This window comes from Panthera leo, chromosome D1 (genome assembly GCF_018350215.1).
Source record: "Panthera leo isolate Ple1 chromosome D1, P.leo_Ple1_pat1.1, whole genome shotgun sequence".
Lineage (NCBI taxonomy): Eukaryota > Metazoa > Chordata > Mammalia > Carnivora > Felidae > Panthera > Panthera leo.
In genome coordinates, this window is record NC_056688.1 from 20933223 (window position 1) to 20958093 (window position 24871).

At 39.2% G+C, this 24871-nt stretch overlaps 2 protein-coding genes across 2 annotated transcripts; one reads left to right on the top strand and one right to left on the bottom strand.

Moving 5' to 3' along the window:
- Positions 1-639: 639 nt before the first annotated feature.
- LOC122201151 (olfactory receptor 10S1) lies at positions 640-24347 on the bottom strand. The gene is given in 4 exon segments (XM_042907097.1): positions 640-824; positions 23086-23647; positions 23650-23872; positions 23874-24347. Coding segments are annotated over 3 exon segments (993 nt in total). The 3' UTR covers positions 640-824; positions 23086-23351.
- On the top strand, positions 12726-13744 carry LOC122199932 (olfactory receptor 147-like). The gene has a single exon (XM_042905320.1). It carries the CDS (start codon positions 12812-12814, stop codon positions 13742-13744), a length of 933 nt encoding a protein of 310 aa, XP_042761254.1. The 5' UTR covers positions 12726-12811.
- Positions 24348-24871: the final 524 nt, after the last annotated feature.

The following is a 24871-nucleotide window of genomic DNA, read 5'->3' on the forward strand; positions in this document are numbered from 1 at the left end:
GTATTGGGAAATTTTGGATGCAGTATCTCCTCTCATGGCAGCTCTCAGAGATAGATAGAACTGTTCTCATCTTACAGATAAGGGAAGGAAGACTGAAGAAGTTTAGGGAAATTTTCTATGATCAAATAGAGAGCAGTAGAGGCAGAATTTCCTGCCAACTTTCTGTGGCTCTCACGCACATTCTGCTTTCCCTGTTTCACTTAGGCTGGGTACCACTTGAGTAGTGTGAACTTAGAAGAATCCAGAAGAAGGAAGGGGTCAGAGAACAAATGTACTATGAAAAAATCTTACTAGGATCAAGAACTGTGAATGTTTGTGGTCCTTCTGTTTCCTGGCTTAGCATAAAACAACAATAAAAGTCAGGGCTTTCAGTGACTTTAGAGATCTTAGTTTCCTTAATCAGCCAGAGAGCCACAGGACATGAAAACATGCAGACCCCCAGTTCTGACTGTGTGTGTGTGTGTGTGTGTGTGTGTGTGTGTGTGTGTGTGTTTTACCAAGACTTCCTTCTGTAGGTTACAGGAAATCCCTCTTCCTGGGTTGACATTGACCAATCTTCCCTCCTCCTCAGCTTTCCCAACATGTTCATGGCATAAGGTGAGAAGGGAAAGGGAAACGTACCAAAGGACATAGTATGTATCAACTTGCCTCTTCAACTTTTGCTTTACTTTGGAGACAACCTCATCTTGTCCTTGGAGCTTTGGGTGCCACGTGAAATTTGGATTATCCATAGATTTTGAAGGGTTGGGTTTCACTAGAAATCTTGGTTCTAGGCTCCTTTTCTCACGTCCAGCATCAAATACTCTGAACTTCACAGCTCCTGCCTGTCAGTTCAGGAAAATGTTGAAAACATTCAAAGACAGAAAGAATACAAGTTACCGCCAAATTACTTTAGTTAATTGACAAGGAATGAAGTGTTGAGAGTTTTGGCATAGTTTAATCCCAGATCATCCATTAGTCTAGACTTCCAGCATTAAAGATGGGGAGCATAAGGATTTTCTGTATTCTGTCTGAAGCAGCCTTAAGAAAAATGATCAGCCAAGGGAGGGAATCTTGGTTACAAGGCCGAAAGAGAAAGGCACTCAGGGCAAGTTCTGGTTGTGTCAATAAGGAATAGTCCTGGGGTCGAGTAGCTAGCTGATAATAAAGCTTTATTCTGTTAGCCTAGAGATTATATCTCCCAAATCAATGAAATACCTCAATACAACCCAGTGTAGGAGACTAGAGCACTATTTCAGGATGACATAGTCATTTCAGATAAGGAAAATGTGCTAACTGTGGCTTTTTCCAAAGGATCAGGTAAATATTATGATTAAAAATAGCTTATAAAGCCTAGCTGTCAAATGTTTAATATTATCTTTTATCTACTATTATAAAACACATACACTACATACACACATTTCCCATTTGCTCTGCACCATGACTTAACCCACACAGTTACATAGCTACTCTTGCTGTCCACTTTACAACTGAGCAAACGGGAACAGAGCAGGTTTAAAAAACCTCAGAGGTAGAGCTAAGATGAACATTTAAGGTTATCCAACCCTGATGTCAGACGGTGGCACTAGTAAGTATGGCTATTTTTGCTTGAAACTTGGAACCTGCCAGAGGGAAAAAGGGCATTGATTTGGAATAGCACAATATAATAATGCCTCATAATATAACAACAGCTAGCATTTACTCAGTAGCTATTATGTGTCAGGAAAGGAACTTTTCATTCATTTCATTTTTCAATCTCTCAGAAACTGCAAGATAAGCATTACTTAAGCATTACTTCCACCCTACAGGCAAGGGAATTAGTTAGAAATTAAGGACCCATATCTACTGAGTTAGGGATTGGAATTTTAGAAAGTCTGACTTTGGAGGCTTCACTTGTAACTGCTCAGCCATCATATCTTAGGTGAGAGAGTTTGTGACTATGAATTTGATTTGATGTCCGCTTCCAATTGTTACCCTGCTTCCTTTGTGGGCTAATGATAAGAATTCTGTGTCTAGAAATTAGTTAATGTAGTTTAAAGCTTTGATCTTGAAAAAATGAAAATACTCCTCAGAATGTGTGCTAGACTGAGCCTTATCTCAGAGGATTTCAGCTCCCCTTACAGAGCAATAACAGGTAGGTGTTTGGACCCCAATCACTCCTGAAGAAGATGGCCTCCCTTACCTGAGTACATTGCAGAAATTTGTGCTCCTTGTCTTTCAAGTTCTATCACAGGATATTCTGGATCTCTCTCATGTAGAAAGTGGAGCATTCTGCTTGGAGCTTATAGACCTAGAATCACACACAGGTACCTACCTACTTTATCATTCCCAATAGGTACTCCCTCATGGCATTACACATTGGGCTTCTTATCCTAAATCTGGTTGGAATCATCAAAGCCCTCCCATCTCCTTTTTGAAAGATAGGACCTTCCTGCCAGGACTTACCATAAACCGATGCTTATGAGACCCCTCTCTCAGTGTCTTCACCCACATGGACCATTTGGTCTTGTAAATTTCCAGTTTCCATGATGTATGTCCACGTGTCCGTTTAGTCCTCCAAGCTCCTTATCTTCCACCCAGTGCTCCTCTTACGCTTCCCTTCTCCATTTTCTCTTTTCTCCTCTTTAGGTATGATCTTGGCATCTTGAAGTTTGAGTAATTTTTAAATTTTTATTTATTATTATTATTATTATTATTATTATTAAGAGAGAGCACACAAGCAGGAGAGGAGCAGAGGGAGGAGAGGATTTCAAGCAGGCTCCACACCCAGTGCAGAGCCCAATGTGGGGCTTGATCGCACAACCGTGAGATCATGACCTGAGCCAAAATCAAGAGTCAGGTGCCTAATTGACTGAGCCACCCAGGCGCCCCTTGAATACATTTTATGCCTTATTAACCAAGGGTGAATCTAGGTTTATTGAATATTTCCTAAGAGCATGGAGAACCTGCATCAGAAGTTTAGTTTGTCTATTAAAAAGACATTTAGTTTGTCTATTAAAAATGCTGACTTCTAGGCTCTACCTATACAAATGCAATAATTCTCTGGGGTTAGGGCCCAAGAATACAGGTTTTTGACAATTTCTCTGGGTTAATCTTATTTACCTTAAAGTTTGAGAAATACTGGGTTTAGAGAGAAAGAAGACAGTGAGAGTCGGGCAGTTTGAATGTGATTAGGAAATAGAGACTGAGGTATAAAGGCTAAGTGGAAGGTTGGATACAGAAGAGTCCACAAATGGGAAGCCTAGTTTTCTAAACTAAAACCATCACCAACTTTGTAATGTGGTAGTACAGCTAACTTTACAGACGACCAGAGAAGCGATAAATCCACACTTGTAATTCTCACAACATTCCAGATGGCTGGCTCATGCCCCAGTGTGCCCGTGAATAGGGAATGGGCCAGCTGAGTATTCCCCATACATACAAGATCAGATACAATCTTGAACACTTCCTGCCGGGAGTTCTCCCCGATACTGGAGACACAAAGTTGCGTAAATTGCTAAGGAGCCATAGTGTTGTAAGGGTTAGATATATTGATTGCAAGTGATAAGTTCCATTAGAATTCATTGAAGGCTCCGGTAAATGTAAAATCAAAGTCGTGTGGGGGCAGAGAAAAAAAAGGTACAACGTTTGTTTGGGGGCAGCGTGGAATACTTCATAAGGTTGATAGCATTTAACTGAGCCGTTAAGGATGAATATTTGCAGATCAAGAAGGGATAGGAGACTTTCAGGTTTTAAGTAACCCAAAGTATCAAAACTTTTGAGCTTTTCAATAGGAAAATGAGATGATAAAGATTACTCGTTTTTTATTATCAAACTACTGCATAAAATACTCTTAGAATTATTATGTAAGTATATTCCTCTTTAAAGATAGCCAAGACAAGCACATACTATTTGTTGGATGAAGAATGATTCAAACCTGATGGGGCTTAAAGGCTCATAGGAACAAAAACTGGATTGGCTCTTGAGACAGACAGATGGAACTTAATTTTAACCTTTGGATCCTTGCCATTTCTTCTAGTGGTGTCTTTGTATACCTATTACATGGATTTTTGCTTTTAGGTTTGTCGAATAATCATTCGAATTGTTGAATAATCATTAATGTGTTAATTTAAAAAGAGATGCGACCATTTTGACTTATTTACTTCTTAATAGAAATAATTTAGCTCTTAAAGGCTTGAAGTTGGGATGATTGACACAGTAACTGTAGAATAAAAATTTTCCCCGAAATTGTATTATTTGGGGCAGCATACTTTGGGCTCTTTCAAATACAGTAGGTTACCAGTTACTTCTATACATGCAGCACTTGATTCTCACATGAAATGTTAGTGAGAAGAATAAGGACAAAGTTTTCCAAAAGCTGGAGATGCGGTGCTTGAGCCCTTAATGAAAGAGAAATTTGTTAGTCTCATTATCTGGGTATTCAGAACATAAAAATCAGAGCTTCCTGTAGTGAGCACGATATTGGCTCAAGTATGGATCTATGTGTGTAGAACTCAACGGCCAAAAGTAGGAATGAAGAGTTCTCATTCCTATCTTCCTTTAGAAAAACAGAAATTGTATTACAATATGCAATGAAATATACCATATTTTTAGTACTCTAAAACTAGAAGCCTTAACGAGACTTAATTCCACCAAGTTCCTTTCTAATTCAGGAGTAAAAATAAATTTTGAGCGTACAAAGTTGTCTGAGATTGGAAGCTGATAGAAATTGGCTTGTACCTGTTCTAATACTGCATTCCTGAGGCTTCTTCCCCTGGCCAATTTGAAGAACGTGCAGTCAGAGGACTTATGACTCCTGTTTATGGTCAATGAAGCACACAGAAGGCTTCTTGTTATCAATACCTGTGTGCTTCAGATGATACCAAGAAAAACCCCTCTGTGGTGTTGAAAGAAAAGTTCTTATAACTTGCATGATTATTTCTTCCTATACCCAATCAATTAAAATTTACTTTAACTTGCTTTGAAATCCCAAAAGGGAACAACTTTGGCCCAACTTTATTGAAAATAAACAATGTAATTAGTCCTTTGAGGTTATAGGAAGTACAGTATTTGAGATTTGTCATAGACTGGCAGTCATACTCTTTTAATAAAAAAAAAAAATAGAGCTATTTCTTGAGTAGAGGGTAGAAGAAAATTTGCTACTATATCCAACCTTTGGGAAATTCTTCTAAACTTGGTAGTGACTCAGTGAGACTTTGGGGATCTTGATAGTGTAATAAAATTATAAAAATTAAATCTATATATTCACAGCACTAATAAGAAAATAAATCCTATTTTAAAAATACTGGATATTGAATTACATACTAGTTATGACACAACTAGCTGCATGAACTTGAATATATTACTTAAATTCTCTGAGCTTCAGAGAATATACTTACATTGGCAAAATGTGTTTCATAGGGCTTTTAAGAGAATGGGTTGTGTATAGTTTGCACTAAGATAATCAATAAAGATTAGAAAAATCATTTAAGGGGTGCCCAGGTGGCATCAGTTAAGCATCCGACTCTTGATTTTGGCTCAGGTCATGAGCTCCTGGTTTGTGGAATGGAGCCCCGCCCATGGGGGGGGTGTGAGAATCCTGCTTGGGATTCTCTCTTGCCCTCTCTCTCTGCCCCTCCCCCCACACACTCTCTCTGTCTCAAAATAAGTAAATAGACTTTAAAAAAAAATTATTTAAATGTTGTTCATTGTCAAGCAGAATAAAAATTCTCTTCTCACATACATGAATTCTACAAGCTCGGAGTGTCCATTTTTTTCTCTGTTTCCTCCACCTCTCATCCCCTGAATAAATATTGAACTTACAGTCCTTTAAGGCAACACTGTGAACTGTTAGGAGCCTGAACTTTGTTAGATGCCACTCTCCTAAAAAATTCTGCACACTCTGGAGCGTGAAGTGGGTTGTGAATGCTATTAGCTTAGCAGAGATATAATAAAATCAAAAGAACAATTTTAAAAGTTCCATTGATGGTCGTCCAAACTTAGTTAGAATTAGGAAATACAGTCATGTCAGACCGTGTATTGGCGATTTTTATTTGTAACTAATTATGTCTTTTCCCCCTCTCTCCTTGAAAATGAGAAGATAAGTCTATGATACTCTTAGGGGCTCATAGGCTAAATAAATTATGGTTTGAAATACACACTAGCTAAAAGATAATTTTGCACTGATTAGAATTATTGGTCTAGTGAAAAGTTACTGAGGGTGAGTTCTGCCCACTTTGATTCTCACCTCTCCAGTGGGTCAGATTTGCAGAGGACGAGGAGTCAATCCTGGAGTTCCAGTCTAGAATCCATTTCCTAAGTGCAGCTGGTGATTTTCTAAGCACTTAATTCCCTGTAATCCTCTTTGCTTAAAATTCCTAGAATAGTTTGTTTCCTTCACTGAAATCTAACTGATACAAATTCCAATTAGAGTGAGACTTCTATAAAGTGTGCCAGATAATCACCTTACCCTGAGGATGTTTTGGTGCTATACTTGACCCCAAAACTTTCTCTCATAGAAACAGGCCAAGAAATAAGAAATGAATCCAAATGGGTTGTTCAATACACACCTTGTGATATCTACATTCATTCTCCTATCCAAGTACTAAGCAGGCCTGACCCTACTTAGCTTCCAAGATCAGATGAGATGGGGAGCATTCAGGGTGGTATGGCCATAGACAATTCTGAGAAAATTTCACCTTAGACTAAAGAAGGAATGTCAATCTGAGGGGAGATTGGTATTATTGTTATCTTTTCCAAGACATTTCCCCCCTTCTCTTTTCTTTTTTTTTTTTTTATGCCTGTTTGCTTTGGATAATCGATGAAAATGTTAGGGAAAATTGAACTCTCTACTGGCTGAGTTAGCTCAGAAAGTACTCTATAATAACATTAAATTATCATATGGGATACTGTCCAGGTTGAGAATATGTGTTAAAGTATGTGAAGGTTGTCCTCGATGCCTTCTAGATCCTTTTCTGGAATCTGATCATCTTCTTCCTAAACAAGATCATTTATTGGCTATTTAAATACTCATGGCAGGTACTTCTTATTCTTTGTCCCTCGCCATCAAAATTTACTCTCACTTGTCATCCAAGTTGGGTATATACAAGAAAGGGGTGGATTACTGACTGTGCCATAACACTCCCAAAGGCACTAGCATAAAAAAAATTCATAGTTTAGCAAAGAATAGTACCAGATTGGTAAAATTTCAGGCAGCTAATTCCAAAAATGAATGAAAAAATATCTTTCAGTGTGGGGACATCTGTGTGATGGTAGGGTTCTCCCTCAAAACCAACAACTCAGGTAATACGTATTTTATCTGAAGTTATTAACAAAACTTCAGTTTGATTCCAAGTAGAAACTGAGAGAGACTGAATTTGAATTATGGTAGAACATGTCATCTAGAGATGAATTATTGAATTGTGCTTTTATATTTTGAGGAAAACATGAAGGTGATGCATAGAATAGTAATTTAGTAACAACGATAATATTGGGAACATCGGTATTATTAATATAATAGTAATAACATTATTACACCAGTGCATATTTATTTGGCTGTTTCAGTTAATATGCTACCTTCTTTACATTCATTAGCATACTCAGATCTCACAACAGCTCAATATGGTGATAATGACACTTGACAATGAGTGCTTTCTTTGTATACCAAGTACTTTGCAAGCAGAATCTTATTTAATCTTCGACAATGCTATGAAGCAGGAACCATTTTGTCCCTATTCTAAACATTAGGAAATTGAGTTTTAGAGAAAGCAGCTTGCCTAAGATCAGGCAGCTAACAAGAAGATGATGTAAAATTTAAATACAGCCATTTTAAAGAATATGTGGTGTATATATATATATATATATATACATATACATATATATATATATATAAATACACACACGTGTATATATTACAATGGAATATTACTTAGCCATCAAAAAGAATGAAATCTTGCCATTTGCAATGATACGGATGCAGCTAGAGTGTATTATGCTAAGCAAAAGAAATCAGTCAGAAAAAAACCAAATACCATATGATTTCACTCATGTGGAATTTAGGAAACAAAAGAGATGAATATATGGGAGGGGAAAAAGAGAGAGGGAAACAAACCATAAGAGACTCCTAACAATAGAGAACTAACTGAGGGTTGATGGAGGGAGGTGGGTGGGGGGATGGGCTAGATGGGTGATGGGCATTAAGGAGGGCACTTGTTATGATGAGCACTGGGTGTTGTGTGTAAGTGATGAATGAACCACTGAATTCTACTCCTGAAACCAATATTGCATGGTATGATAACTAACTAGAATTTAAATAAAAATTTGAAAAAAAAAATGGTCATTTGCCTTAGGAGCTAGGCTCTTACCCACTTCCCACTTTATTACACTGTTTTCCTCATATGTGTGATTATTTCACAAATATAATCTGATGGCAGCATCTATTCTTTGTCCCTCGCCATCATTGACATCATTTGCCATCAAATGACAAACATTTATTGAGCACCTGGTCTGTGCCAGATCCTGTTTCCTAGCATTTCAGAAATACTTATTCTTTCCTCTCAACATTTCCATGGAGGAAAGGACTTCCTTTCTTCTCCACATACTGGAAATTTTGGCTTTTTCTACTTTTTACCCGATTTCATGAGAGAAGAGAAATAGCTAATATGAAGGGTCTAAAATTCTTTGAGCCATACCTTTACCACTAGGTGGAGCTATTGTGCTTCAAAAAGCAAGAAGACCGCTCCCTCCTCCTCTTTGGACCAGTTCATTTATAAACAGAAAAATGACACTTTTTGGCACTATCTCACCACCCTTACTCCTGCAACGTAATTGGTACATGGAATCCCCTTTCTATCTGTAGGGAATGTCCACAATTTCCTTTTGTTTACAGTGGATCAGACAAGAGGGAATAGGCAAGAGGCTTCATTTGGTTTTAAGATTAAGGTGTACTTTTCCAGTCCAATATTTACTAGAGAGTTCTGCTTTCTACAGATAATGGTCCACCTGCCCATTGCTTCAGCTGATTCATTTATCTTATTTGACTACAGGCCTTCATGTATTTCTTTACTGATTAGATTTTAGAGAAGAATTAATCTTAGGATGAGCTAACTTAAAAAAATGCTTATGATTTATTCAGCCTTAAAAAAAAGAAAGAAATTCTGTATCCATTCATCAGTTGATGAACATTAGGGCTCTTTCCATAATTTGGCCATTGTTGATAGCACTGCCCTAAACATTGGGGTGCATGTGCCCCTTCGAATCAGCATTTTTGCCTCCTTTGGATAAATACCTAGTAGTGCAATTGCTGGGTCATAAGGTAGTTGTAATTTTAACTCTTTGAAAAACCTCCATACTGTTTTTCCAGATGGCTGCTTTTGAAACAATATAGATGGACCTGGAGGACATTATGCTCCATGAAGTAAGGCAGCTATGAAAAGACAAATATTGCATGATTTCACATATATCTGTAGTCTAAACATGTCAAACTCATGAAAGCAGAGAGTAGAATGATGGTTGTCAGGGGCTGGGGAGTGGCCAAAAGGGGGCGCTTCTCTTCAAAGGGGACAAAGTTTCAGTTATACAAGATGTATAAGTTATGGAGATCATGTACAACCTTGCAACTATAGTTAACAATACTGTATTATATACTTGAAATTTGCTAAGAGAGTTGACCTTAAGTGTTCTCACTACAAATAATTTGTAATTACATGAGGTAATGAATATGTCACATGGCTTGGTTGTGATTATCATTTTATAATGTATACATATATCGAAACATCATGCTCCATGTTAAGATACATGGTTTCATTTTCTGCATCCTTAGAAAATACAGCATCACATAAAGGTTTAATTACCCCTGACTTTGACAGGTTAGAACATATCGGGCTTGAGTTACTTAAAAAGGAGTCAGGCGTGGGCAAGAGGTGCTATGATACATTTCAGGGAAAAGATGACCATTTAGCATTGTTATAACTGAATTAGGCTAAGGTGACCATTATGCAGGTGGGAGAAAGGAAGGGAGGAAATAAGAGTTTTGTGACATAAGGCTAAGCCCAGAATCTCCTATAATCACTCCACACTTGCCCAGAATCTCCTATAATCACTCCACACTTGCCCATATTTACATGGTGTGTATTAAACATGAAAAAATACTTTCAGCTCTAGCTTAGAACCTTAGCCCAAGATTTTTCTTATTAATGTGATTTGATAGAGTTTGGAGGGAGCATTTCTGGTTATTGTATCAGTTAAAAAAGAGTTTGTAACTTTCCATAGAAAATGCATTTTTACCAGGTGCCTGGCTGGCTCAGTCAATTAAGCGTCTGATTCTTGATTTCCGCTCAAGTCATAATCTCATGGTTCATGAGTTTGAGTCCTGGCAGCGCGGATCCTGCTCGACATTCTCTCTCTTTCTCCCCTTCTCTCTGCCCCTCCCCTGCTTGCGCACTCTCTCTCTCAAGATAAAAAAAAATAAACTTTAAAAAACAACTTAAAAAAAAAAGAAGTTTTTCTTCATCACTGCTGCAGTCCAAGGCATGTCTGTCCAGTGGGACACTGTTCAAGTTTGGTCTGAGGAATATTTAGTCCCCTAGTAATTTTGAGGGGTCTGAGAATGATAATTGGGACTCATTTCAGTCACTGTTTGGTTTTAAATTATCCTAAGCATAAAACCCACAATTGGAGGATTTCTCAAATTTTCTTCTTGCCCTTCTAATCTTTTTCTCTTTATTTTCTCTCACTGGGTTTTACCTGATCCCATGGCTTTAGCTTCCAGGGAAACCATCCCCAAATCTTTTTCTCATGTACCAACCTTCCTCCTTTTCCTTCTTACATTTATTTGACCTTAGTTGGGCATTCTCCTAACATGCACTTATACTTGGATGTCCTGTTAGCAGCTGGCACTCATCATGTTCAACACTGAATGTATGATTGTTATAAATATCTCCAATATTTTTGAGTTATTTTTGTTTGCAGGATAATAGCATAGTTTATCCAAACACCTAGGCTAGTATCTTTTGGATTTTTTTTTTTTTTTTTTTTTTTTTGTCTATTTCTACTTTCTTTGTAGGAAGCCCTAATGGATCTTCCTTTGCAACAAATCTAAGAGTATGTTTGTTTCTTGGAATTACTCACAGTAGCACTATTAATTCAGGGCACTTAAAAATCATTCACTGGTTATTGTGATTGCCCCCCAAAGCTGACCCTGCCTCTTGTGTTTCTTATACCAGTCCATCTTGCTGGTGCACACTGTGTTAATCTTCTCGGGTCTGCATTTTGATTATTTCAATCCTGTGCCAAAAAAGAAATAAAAATCCTAATGCCCTCCCATCATGAGCTGACCTGGATTTTGGCATTTTAGAGCTTCGTATACTAATCCAAATCTGTCTTTTGATCTGAGTGTATGCTGTAGTCCCTGGGGAGAGACATCGGGACCTCTCTGAGAGCCTGTGGAAGTCCTTTATGTGACATTCAGAGAGGAGGAAGATTATATTCTTTCTTTGAGTTCAATACTTTTGATCTGAAGTGCTCCTACATGACCACTAAGAGTTCCGCAGTGGCCTTCACTTACCATTCTAGTGTTTTTCCTGTTCTACACTCAGGTGTGCAAAGAAAAGAGTTGACACCACGTAAGCCTTTGCCTGTGGGACAAGAATTCTGTTGTAGTTAGTATCCAGGAAGGATGGAAAAAAGGGATTCTCATTCATTCATTTAATTAAACAAATATTTATTCAGTACTATATATACTTGGTAATACTTTAAGTTGCTACGGAAAGAGTACTGAAAAAAACAGACAAAATCCTGCCCCCTTTGAAACTTAAATTAACATGGATGTGAGTGTATGAAGGTATGTGTGTATGGATTGTGAAAAGACACAACAAACCAACAAATAATGTATAGTATTTCATGTAGCAAGAGGTGCTGTGGATGCAGGAAAGATCATCTGCTTTTCTGCTTGGGGATATGCCCTATTTGGCAACAGACCAAAATGTATGTAAAAGGGTAAATTCCAATAATGTAGTGTTATTATAATGAACTAGGCTACAAATGCAGAGTAGGTAATTTTGCTACAAAGCCTGATCTCTGGGGAAAACACTGGGAGAAATGTCTTCCAATATTTAATCAGGTCTCTAGGATTTCCTAACTCATGAAAACCCTTGAGGTCATATTAGCAGGGGGCTCTTTGGGCATGAGTAGATACTATTTACTACCCGCTAGCCTGGAGAAAAATACTCTGGGCAAAGCCACCATTAGATATCATGATCTATAACTCACGGCTTCTCAGAAGTCTCTGCTCTCGTTCCTTTCATACAAAATTCGCTCAGAACAAACCCAGTAACAAAGAAGAATCTCCGTTTTGGGCTACTTGCCTGGAAAATTCATCAGAGCCACTTGTGCCCCCTTGAAAATAAGGGAGAAAGGTTAGCACAGCCCAACAGTGAAATCCCGATGCAGAAGGGTGAGTGATGAATTTTATGTATCCCCTTATTTTTCCAAACCTCAGCTCTGAGGCTGAAGATCTGAAATGCCATGATCTCCTGTCTGCTAAGACAGCCATTGAGCATTAGGGGGCGCTGAGGGACTGAAAGCTGAAGTAGAGCAGAGATGATGGAGTCCTGATTCCTCACAGGGGTACTCAGTCTTACCCCCACAGCACTTGCCTGCTGGTGTTTTTGATAGACATCCTTAAACAATCTCAGCCTTTATCCAATGGAGTCAGCAGTGGCACACAGGAGGGTGGGTGTGAGTTCCTTCTCATTCGGGGACTCTGTCTCATTACGGAGGGATTGGGGGAAGAGAGCTGGGTGCTCATTTTAATGTCACCCTCTGTCCTGTTCTCACAGATACGCCCTAGGGAACAATGGCAGCAGGCAATGACTCTTCAGTGACCCAGTTTATCCTGCTGGGTTTAACACAACAGCCAGAACTCCAGCTGCCTCTCTTCTTCATTTTCTTAGGAATCTACGTGGTCACCGTGATGGGGAACATGGGCTTGATTATTGTGATTGGTCTGAAGCCTCACCTGCACACTCCCATGTACTACTTTCTCTTCAACCTTTCCTTCATTGATCTCTGCTACTCGTCTGTCATAATGCCTAGAATGCTGATAGGTTTTGTAAAGCAAAACACCATCTCTTACGAGGAGTGCGTGGCTCAGCTCTGTTTCTTCTCCTTCTTTGTCATTGATGAGTGCTATATTTTGACATCGATGGCCTATGACCGGTATGTGGCCATCTGTAAGCCCCTGCTTTACAAGGCCATCATGTCCCACCGGGTCTGCCTCATGCTGATGGCAGGAACATATGCAATGGGGTTTGTGGGTGCCATGGCCCACACCGGGTGCATGCTGAGGCTCACGTTCTGTGATGGCAACATCATTCATCATTACATGTGTGACATACCTCCTCTCCTTCAGCTCTCCTGCACAAGCACCTACGTCAACGAGCTGGTGGTTTTCATTGTGGTGGGAATCAATGTAATAATGCCCAGTCTCACCATCACCATTTCTTACATCTTGATCGTCTCCAACATCCTCCGTATCCGTTCTACAGGGGGCAGGTCCAAAGCCTTCAGTACCTGCACCTCCCACATAGTTACTGTTTCTCTCTTCTTTGGAGCATCGGCATTCATGTATCTAAGACCTTTTTCTACTGGGTATTTGGATCAAGATAAGGTATCCACAGTTTTTTATACCATTGTGGGGCCAATGTTGAATCCTTTTATCTATAGTCTGAGGAACAAAGATGTCAAAATTGCACTGAGTAAGACTTTTAAGAAAAGGGTGTTCTCTTGAGTAGAAACGGTGTTAGTTACAGATGCCAACTCCTAGTAAAGGCAGACAGTGTATGAAGCTATGGAGAGAACAGTAAGAAATCAAAGTAGAAATGCAAATGATTCAAATATAGGGTAAATTAAGCTAATTATTTATAAGTTATTTCACAAAGACAATACAAGGAGGAGGAGGATCATAGGAAGTACTTTCATAGGAAGTAAAAAAACAGTTCATTTGCCATTCTCCAGCTTATTTTTAGAAGTTATAAAGTTTTAAGTATAAAAGGTTGAATGATGGTAAATCCAAAAATGGTAACATTTGGATTTTTGACTGAGGCATGTCTGGAATTCCTGTGAAGCTTTGTCTTGGATATGTGGACTTTGGTGGACTTTGGATTTGGCCTTGTATTCATTTGTTCAATAAACCTGTATGGAAAGATTATGGTGGCCATGAGAGTGGTCTATTTGAGTGCTGTAGGGCATTTTGTTCGGGGAGATTCCTTCATTTCCCAAATGAAGATAAAAATAGGAAGATGTTCTTCTGCCTCTGGTCTCTGGTCTCAAAGGACTGTGGTAAATGGAGATTTACTCCTGATGCTGGATCCTAAGGACAAGAAACTGAGGTAACTTTATAGAGCCATTAGGATTAAAGGGAACCTATACTGGGTTTTACCTCTTGGGACTTCAGGGCAGGAAATATAGGTACTAGGAGAGGCTATATTAATTTTACTAGAAACATTTACCAATTATTGGTAGGAGAATGTTTGTCCTTTTCTCAAATAGACCTAATAATCTCTAATCCCATAGCAATCAGCATTTTCCCTTTATTATTTTCACTCCGCCTTTTGTCTCAGAGGTTTACTGGCACAAACAATGTAGTTATTTAATGAGTAAACAGATGCTGAGCACCTATCCTATACCAGGCTCTGTTTTTAAACATCGCAGACACAGAAGTAAAAGACACACAGTGTCTGTGCTCTCTTAGGGCACATAGGGTTGTTTTCGTAGTCTTGAGATTTGGGATTTTTTTATGTCTTCTGAATGCAAACTGTATCAGACATATGATTCATAAATATTTTCCACTAATCCATCTTCTCTTTTCATTCTCTTGATAGTGTCTCTCAAAGAGCAGAAAATATTAATTTTAATGAATTCTAATGTCTCAATTTTTTTTTTTTATTTTTTATTTAAAAAAATTTTTTTTTTTCAACGTTTTTTATTTATTTTTGGGACAGAGAGAGACAGAGCATGAACGGGGGAGGGGCAGTGAGAGAGGGAGACACAGAATCGGAAACAGGCTCCAGGCTCCGAGCCATCAGCCCAGAGCCCGACGCGGGGCTCGAACTCACAGACCGCGAGATCGTGACCTGGCTGAAGTCGGACGCTCAACCGACTGCGCCACCCAGGCGCCCCTCTAATGTCTCAATTTTTTAATAATGGATTGAACTTTTGGTGTCATATTTGCTTATCCCAAAGTCCCAAGGATTTTTTGCTTATGTTTTCTTCTCTATGTATCATGATGTTTAAACCCATGATCATTTTGAATTACTTTTTCTATATGGTGTGGGCTGTTGATTTGAGTAAATGTTTTTGCATATGGATATCTAATTATTCCTCAACCCTTTGTTGAAAAGTAGTTCAGACTCAAGATAGGTCAGCAAAGATATCTGGACCCAGAGGTAGTGGTCGAGGAGGAGGGGAGATGTGTGGATCTGGCAGTGCTGGTCACTGATGAATGCCCCTGTGCTTCTCAGAGGGTTATATGAAAGTGTGGGGAGGAGAATTACTGGGTGAAATGGAAAGTCTATGTTTAACTTTTTATGAACCTGCCCTACTGCTTTCAAAAGAGGCTCTACTGGGTGGATCAGTCCGTTAAGCTTCCGACTTCAGCTCAGGTCATGATCTCGCAGTTCACAGGTTCGAGTCACATGACAGGCTCTGTGCTAACAGTTCAGAGTCTGGAGCCTGCTTCAGATTCTGTGTCTCCCTCTCTCTCTCTGCCCCTCCCCTGCTCATACTGTCTCTCTCTGTCTCAAAAATAAATAAATGTTAAAAAAATTCAAAACAAAACAAAAACAAAGAGGCCTTACTATTATATTCCCACCGGCAATGCATGACAATTTTTCCCGCATGTTTTTGCCAACACTTAGTAATGTCTTTCTTTTTAATCATAGCCATTCTGGTGGGTGTACAGTGGTATCTCATTTTGGTTTTAATTTGCACATTCTTAATGCATACTGATACTGAACATTTTTTCATATGTTTGTTAGCCAATTGTATATCTTCCTTGAGATACCTGTTTGAAAAGTGTACCTACTTTCTTTTTTCTAATTGAAGTATAGGGGACATACATTGTTATATTAGTTTTAGGTGTACATCATAGTGAATTGACAATTCTATGCATGATGCAATGATCATCATGATAAATGTAATTACCATCTGCAAGCATACAATGTTGTTACAATATTATTGACTATACTCCCTACGCTGTACTTTTCATGTCCATGACTTTTTCGGATTTGGTTATTTCTCTACTCAATATTAAATTGTAAGATGCAATTAAGGAAATGAAAAGTCAAATCATATACCAAGAAAATATATATCTGATAATGGACTTGTGTTAAGAAAATATAAACAACCTTTACAACTTATTATGTTTGTATGGTTTATTATTTTCCATTCTTTTACTTTCAACCTACCTATGTTGTTATATTTGAAGCAAGCTTCTTGCAGGTAGCCTGTGGTTGGGTCATTTTTAAATGGACCTTTAAAATCTTTGCTTTTTAATTGGCCTCTCCATTTACGTTATTTAGACCATTATTGATCTTTTGATGTCTGAGGGGCTTACCCTACCATTGTGTTATTAGTTTTCTATTTGTTTCCACTGTTTCTTATTCCTCTGTTTCCCCTTTTCTTGCCTTCTTATTGATTACTTGATCTTTCTTAGAATTCAGCTTTGATTTATACTTGGTAATTTGAAGTATATCTGTCTGTATACTGTAGGTATCACAACATACATATGTAACTTACATTGTTGGCATTGACATTTTATGACTTGCCGTAAAGTGGAGAACACTTGCTTCTACTTACTTCCTTTTATGCCATTCCATTAAAAAGAACTGTCTTTAGTATTTCCTCTACAAGCATTGAGTGTCATATCAGATGGTGTACTTTTGCTTCAAATGTCAAAAAATAGTTTTAAAAAATCTTCAAGATAGTCTGTTATATTTACCTCTATTTTTACACTGTCACAAGGTCTTTCTTCCTGGAGTTCCAAGCTTCCTCCTGTGATCATTTCCTTTCTGTTTGGTATACTTTTTAAAGTATACCTTACATTCTGTAAGGTAAAGTATACCTTACATTCTGTAAGGTAAAGTATACCTTACATTCTGTAAGGTAAAGTATACCTTACATTCTGTAAGGTAAAGTATACCTTACATTCTGTAAGGTAAAGTATACCTTACATTCTGTAAGGATCAGTATATTGAGGACAAATAATCTTAGGTTTCCTTCCTCTGAAAATGTATTTATTTCTTCTTCATTCCTGAAGGATATTGCCAGTGGATATAGAAGTCAAAATTGGCAGTTCTTTCCTTTCACTGGAAGCCCCTTTCCTTCATTATTTTATATGGGGAATCCACTGTCCTCTTAGTCATTGTATCTCTGTGGGTAATTTGTCACTTCTCTGTACCTTCATGGAAGATTTTGTTTGGCTTTGGTTTCCAAAGGTTTGATTATGATGAGCCATGACATGGCTTTCTTTGGATTTATTCTGTCTGAGGTTTGCACAGCTCTTGAATCTGTCTTCCACCGATTTTGAGAACATTTTAGCTGCTATGTCTTTGCATGTTGTTTTTAGCATTACTCACCTTCCCTTTGCTTTCTGTGACTCCAAAGATATAAATATTAGGGGTTTTGTTACTGTTCCATAGGTCTCTGAGGCCCTGTTTACTTTTATCTAGTCTTTTTTTTTTCTGTTATTCACATTATATAGTTTCTCTTGATTTACTTCTGAGTCCACTGTTTCTTTCCTCTGTTGTCTTTAATATACTCTGAAGCCCATTCTGTGAGTTTATTTCATTTATTGTAAATTTTAGCTGTAAAATTTCTCTTTGGTACTTTTTTAAAAAAAATTAAAATATAATTTGTTTTTAATTTTTTATTAAGTTTATTTATTTATTTATTGAGAGAGAGAGAGAGAGAGAGAGAGAGAGAGAGAGAGAGAATCCCAACCCAAGAAGGTTCCACACTGTCAGTGCAGAGCCGGATGCAGGGCTCGAACTCACAAACCATGAGACCATGACCTGAGCTGAAGTCCAGAGTCGGACACGTAACTGACTGAGCACCCCAGGAGTGCCTAATTTGTTTTTAAAGAAAAAATTTTCATGTCAAGTTCAAAACGTTAGTGACACTAGCTAAAGTTTATTATGTTAACATATTTAATCAATTGTTTTAAATATGATATTGGTACATTATTGGAGTTACGTTGTCCTGTTTTCTGTTTTCTTTTTTTCTTCCTGTTTTTTTTTTTTGCTTAGTCTTTTTTGATTAAGGTTTTTATTTTGATATAATTGTAGATACATATGCAACTGTAAGAAGTAATAAAGAGAGGTCCCGTGTATCATCTACCCGATTTCCTCCCCATGTGACATCTTGCAAAACAATAGTATCAAACAACCAGGATCTTGACATTACCCTTTTATAGCCAAACTCACTTCTCTCTCAATCCCACCCCCTCCTTGACACCTAGCAGTCACTAATTTGCTAATTATTTCTACAATTTTGCCATTTCCAGAATGTTCCACACATGGAATCATACAGTACATAACATTTTGACATTTTTTTCACTCCGTTTAATTCTCTGAATATTTATTAAAATTGTTGCATGTATTAATAGTTGTCTTTTTATTACTGGGTTGTATTTTATGATGTGGAAGTATGATAATTTAACCACTCACACTTGGAAGGAAATCCCAGTTCTTTCCAGGTTTTGGCTGTTATGGATAAAGCTGCTAAAACATTTATGCGTATGTTTTTTTGTGTAAATATTTCTAGGATCAATGCCCTGGAGTGCAATTGCTGGGTTGAGTGGTAGTTGCATGTTTAAGTGTTTTGAGAAAGAAGAAAATTCTGCTATTTTGACAATATGGATGGACCCTGAGGGCATTATGTTAAGTGAAATAAATCAGAAGAAGAAAGACAAATACCATATGACACGATTTACATGTAGAATCTAAAAAAAAAAAAAAAAACAAGCTTGGAAAAACAGTAAAATGGTGGTTACCAGGGGCTGGGGAGACATTGTTTAGGGGTACGAACTTGCAACTAGTAGATAAATCTTTGAGATCTAACACACAGCATAGTGATTATAGTCAGCAACACGATTATAAACTTCAAGTTTGCTAAGAGATTAGCTTTTAATTGTTCTCACCGCAAAAAAAGAACTACATGATGTGATAGAGGTATTAGCTAATGCTATGGTGGCAATCATATTGCAGTATATAATTATATCAAATGAACACATTATACACCATAAATTTTCACAGTATTATATGTCAACTATATCTCAGTAAAAAAAAGAAAAAGAAAGTGAATTTAGATTGAGGAAAAAAAGAGAGAGACAGAGAGAAAAAGAAACTGCCAAAATCTTTCCAGAGTTGCTATGGTACAACTTTCCATTCCTTCCAGCAATATACGAAGGATCCAGTTCCTCCACATCTATGCCATCATTTGGTATTGCGACTATATTTCATTTTGGTCATTCTGATGGATGTGAACTGATATGTCATTGTGGTTTTAATTTTTATTACTCTAAATCCCCGATGATATTGAACATATTTTCATGTGCTTATTTGGTAGGCATATGTCCTCTTCAGTGACTGGTCTCTTCATATCTTTTGCCCATTTTCTGTTTTGGCATTGCTGTTGTTGTTTTTACTGTTGAGTTTTGAGAGTTTTTCTTTTTCTTTTTTCCTTTTTTAAAAATGTTTAGTTATTTTTGAGAGAGAAAGGCAGAGCATGCACAAGTGGGGGAGGGCAGGGAGAGAGGGAGACACAGAATCCGAAGCAGGCTCCAGGCTCTGAGCTGTCAGCACAGAGCCTGATGTGGGGCTTGAACTCATGAGCAGTGAGATCATGACCTGAGCCAAAGTTGGACGCTCAACCGACTGAGCTACTCAGGCGCCCCTAGTTTTTTCTTCTTAAATACATTCTAGATTTGTTCCAGGAAGTCATTTGTTGGGCATGTGGATTATAGACATCGTCTCTGGCTTATATAATTTTGCTCTTGTCATTTTTATTTCTTTTCTTCTGTGTTCTTTGGGCTTCTGTGGTGGGGATTTGTCTGTGCTCCTTATTTATTTATTTACTTATTCATTCATTCAGTCAGTCAGTCATTTATATCACAGAGGACTGAGACATTTATTTTTTATTTTATATTTAAATTTTTATTATTTTTTAAGTTTATTTATTTATTTTCAGAGACTGTGAATACAAGTGGGGGAGGGGCAGAGAGAGAGGGAGAGAGAGAATCCCGAGCAGGTTGTCAGTGAAAAGCTCATTGCAGGGCTCAAACTCAGGAACCCCAAGACCATGACCTGAGCCAAATCAAGAGTCAGAGGCTTAACCAACTGAGCCACCCAGGAGCCCCTATTTCACATTTAAATTATAATCCATTACTGCTTTATTTATTCTGTTGCTCACATTATTCAAATTTTGGCCATTGAGAACCCTTTCAATTGGTTCTTGTGTCTCTGACATAACCCTATCTGTGTGTGTGTGTGTGTGTGTGTGTGTGTGTGTGTGTGTGTGTATAGTTTAGTACTTTTTTGCTTTGTGCCACTACAAAATGCTCCAGGCTGATCTTTTCTGCCCAAGTTCCTTTCCTGGTTTCTTTTTCTTCTTGTTCTTTTTTTTTTTGGAGAACACCATTAGAAACCAATGTCTGGGCATTAGATTTACTTGCTGTTACTAGGGTATCATTGCTTCTAGGCCCTCTAAGCTGACAGAACAAGGGTGTGTGTGTGTGTGTGTGTGTGTGTGTGTGTGTGTGTACATTTCTCGAAATATGTCCATATGCAATCATCTGTAGCTATGTTACGTTAAACATGAGTTCATACTGATGACTCCAAATCTAATCCCTTATCACCTTCTTTCTCTCCTTGCTTGTTTGTAAGCTGCCATTCTCACAGTAAGATACTTGTCTCCCACCATCTGCCATTGATTTACCCGAGAGTTTAAGGAGCTATTTAAAGGTCAAGGAATAATTATCTCAAAGAAGACTTCCCTTAGTTAAAGGTCTACCATGACATTGAGACCTCTAAGGTAATTGGGAGTTTATTAACAGCAAAGGCTAGATTCAACTGTCTAAGATATTATGGTATAATCGGAATGTGAGGGCTCTGAAGCCACAGAGATGTGAGTTGAAATCCTGGCTCCAATTATTACTGGCTGCATGACCTTGGAAAAATTACATCACCTCCCTCAGTCTCAGTTTCCTTGTCTGTATAATGTGCTCAATAACATTTTCTCAAATATAGTTCTAAGGAGAAATAATATAAAGTAATAGGTACAGTCCCTTGCACATGTGTGTGCCCAAAATGATTATGATTACTGTTCCAGTTCCGACACTCTTTCAGTCTGTTCCCTTTAAAACACCTGTAACACAATTCTGTAAAATGCCTCCCCATCTCCAATGTTATCACGCAAGTTAGACAATGTTTTCTCTCATGTCTAGGATGTTATAATAGTCTATTAACTGGTCATTCCACCATTTGTCTTTTCCTCTCTCTTCCACGTATCCCATGTTTTAGCATTTATGAATGTGACTTCTTCTTCTTCCTAAAGGACAGGAGCAATAAAGAGGCAGATTGCCTGGTGCATAATCCAAACTCTTTAGTCTGACATTCAAAGCCCTTTTTCAGTCCATAGAGTAGTTCAGGGTCATTCACACCCTTTTTTGAATACAGCACGGCTCCACCCATTCATATGGCAAGCTGCTCTAACTAGAGCCTTGAGTTATTATTTGTCACCTCAAAGTCTAGAAGTACATATATTTTTGTAGTTGCTTCCTCCATGTTCGACAGAGATATCAAAACCCTGCCAGTTCTTCAGAGATACTTTGAACCTTAGCTAGTATAATAAGTTCTCTTTGACATCTTTAGCCTGCTTGGTAAGAAATGGGAACATTTATTTTGCACAGGCACTTAACATAATTATATCATTTACTCATTATAAAAGCCTACAAAGTAGTTATTTTTTTTTTTCAACGTTTTTTATTTATTTTTGGGACAGAGAGAGACAGAGCATGAACGGGGGAGGGGCAGAGAGAGAGGGAGACACAGAATCGGAAACAGGCTCCAGGCTCTGAGCCATCAGCCCAGAGCCTGACGCGGGGCTCGAACTCACGGACCGCGAGATCGTGACCTGGCTGAAGTCGGACGCTTAACCGACTGCGCCACCCAGGCGCCCCAAAGTAGTTATTTTTAACATTACTATTTTTTTAAAACATTTTCAAAATTCATTTTTGAGAGACAGAGAGAGAAAGAACACTAGTGAGGTAAAGGCAGAGAGACAGGGAGACACAGAATCCAAAGCAGGCTCCAGGCTCTGAGCTGTCAGCACAGAGCCCAACATGGGGCTCAAACTCACCAGCTGTGAGATCATGACCTGAGCTGAAGTGGGAGGCTTAACCGACTGAGCCACCCATGCACCCCAACATTACTATTAATAGAAGACATTGTGTATTATTAAAAAGTTTGCACAAGATTCTACATCTACTATTGGTGGGATCAGGATTAGAATACTGGTAGGTCTAACTGACTTCAAAATCCACGTTATTTCTACTATTTCATTATACATCCTGAGTGGGAAAATAAAGATGATGACACTTTCTAGGTGACCTTGAGCAAGTCATTTTTCTCTTTGTAATTGTATTTTATTATCTTAAAAATGTGGTTTGTTCTCTTAAGCTAGGTGATACACAGGTACATTTTCATTTCTTATTTGTTGATTACATCTTCATTATCAGTATTCTTTAAACAAATTTTTTTTATTTTTAAAAAATAAAATTTATTATTTTTGAGAGACAGAGGCAGAGCATGAGCAGGGGAGGGGCAGAGAGAGAGGGGGACACAGAATCCAAAGCAGGCTCCAGGCTCTGAGCTGTCAGCACAGAGCCCGACGCAGGACTCGAACCCATGAGCAGTGAGATCATGACCTGAGCTGAAGTCAGATGCTTAACAGATTGAGCCACCCAGGTGCCCCATTATCAGTATTCTTTAATATGTGCTACTAATTTAATCAAATTGTTGCATATGAAATAAAAAAGAATCACTTACTAAAACAAATGAGCATTCCACATACCTCTGAGCCATGGAACCTAGATCTTGGAGGTTAGACATCACCTAAGCAATCTTTCCCTCTATAGATGAAGAGTTTGTGACTGAGACATTGATAAATGTCGCTTGGCCAAAGGGAGGGGGGAAAGTTCAATGGCTAAGCTGAAACTCAGTGGTGCTGATTTTCACTTGAATGATTTCCCCTCCTCATTTTGCTCCCGGGCTAGTCGTTTTCTTGGCGGGCACATTAAGAGTCACAACGCAGGTCAGGGGGTGGGCTGGAGACTCTTGTCAGCCTCCGCGCAGAAGTCTTTGCAGACCCCGCTTGACCTCCTCGTTCTGCGGAGCGTAAATGAAAGGGTTGCGCGTGGGGGTGACGATTGTGTAGAAGACAGCAGGGGCCCCAGCCCCTGCCCCCGCGGAGCGAGGCCGCAGGTAGATGCATACAGGTGGCATGTAGTTCAGCAGCACCACGGTGAGGTGGGAGGTGCAGGTGGAGAAGGCACGCTGCCGGCCCTGGGCAGGGCGGACCCGCAGCACGGACGCCACACTAAAGATGTCCGGTATGATGATGAAGGGAAGGCACCTGCCGCCACAAGGCCGATGTTGGCAAGCGTGACGAGCTCACTGATGGTGGTGTCTGCGCAGGCCAGCTTCAGCACGGGGGGCATGTCACAGAAGAAGCGGGCGATGTGGTGAGGACCACAGTAGAGCAGGCGAAAGGTGAGGGCGGTGTGGACGGCAGAGTGCCCAGCACCTATGGCCCAAGTGATCCCAGCCAGCCCTGCACACATCCGTCTGTTCATGGCCCCCTGGGTAGTGTAGGGGTTGGCAGATAGCTAGGCAGCGGTCGTAGGCCGTGAGGGCGTATAGAAAGCACTCAATGCTGGCCAGGAAATGGAAGCAGTAAAGCTGAACCGCACAGCCCTCAGAGGAGATCACCTTCCCATGCACCGTCAAGAAACCTGCCATGACCTTGGGCACTGTCACTGTGGACAGACAGGCATCCAGGGAGGAGAGATGCCCCAGGAAGTGGTACATAGGGGAGCAGAGGTGAGGCTCAGAGCCCACAGTTATGAGAATGAGGAGATTCCCAGTCAAGGCAATGCTGTAGATGAGGAAGAAGAGAAGGAAGAAGAGGCCAAGATGTTCAGCTGTGTACATGAGACCCTCCAGGAAGAAGTGGCTCAGCACAGCCTGGTTGGGGGCCTCTGTCTCCGTGGCCCTCTCCTCACACACGGAGTGGCTACTTATCCCCTTTGTGACACAACTGTCACCAACAGGCATAATCAACAGCCATTCCTCCTTCCTGAAATGTCATTAGCCCCTGGGCTATGTCAGCTTGGTCTCGCCCCATAAATGAGAGACAGACAGGTTCATTTTGTCCTTTGGACCTGTTCTAGTGTTTTCTTGCTGCTGCATATTTCAGTAGGGGACCCCCAATCTTTTTGAGGCACATAAAAGACTGTAACAATTATTTGGCGAAGTGCATTCCCTAAATAACACCAATATAAATATGGATTCGCAAATCTTACTCTCGTGGACCATATCTTTTTCGCAAATATTCCAGAACTGAGATGCCCTCACTCTCCTCATTTTCTCTGCCATACTGTGGAAGTAGATAAGCAGGATCTTACTGCCGTTGCCATCAGGGAGTTGTATCCCATCTTCTGGGGATACTTGCTCAGAGTTTAGGTGCTGTTACGTCAGATGGGGGCCTACTGGTTCAATCCGTTCCTCACCCAAAGAGAGCTCTTTGAATTATAGGTACCCACGGCCAATTCTCAAGTGTGTGGCAACGAAGCCTTAGA

Excerpts from the sequence above, each read along its gene's own strand:
- LOC122199932 (XM_042905320.1), top strand. The coding sequence starts at position 12,812 with ATGGCAGCAGGCAATGACTCTTCAGTGACCCAGTTTATCCTGCTGGGT.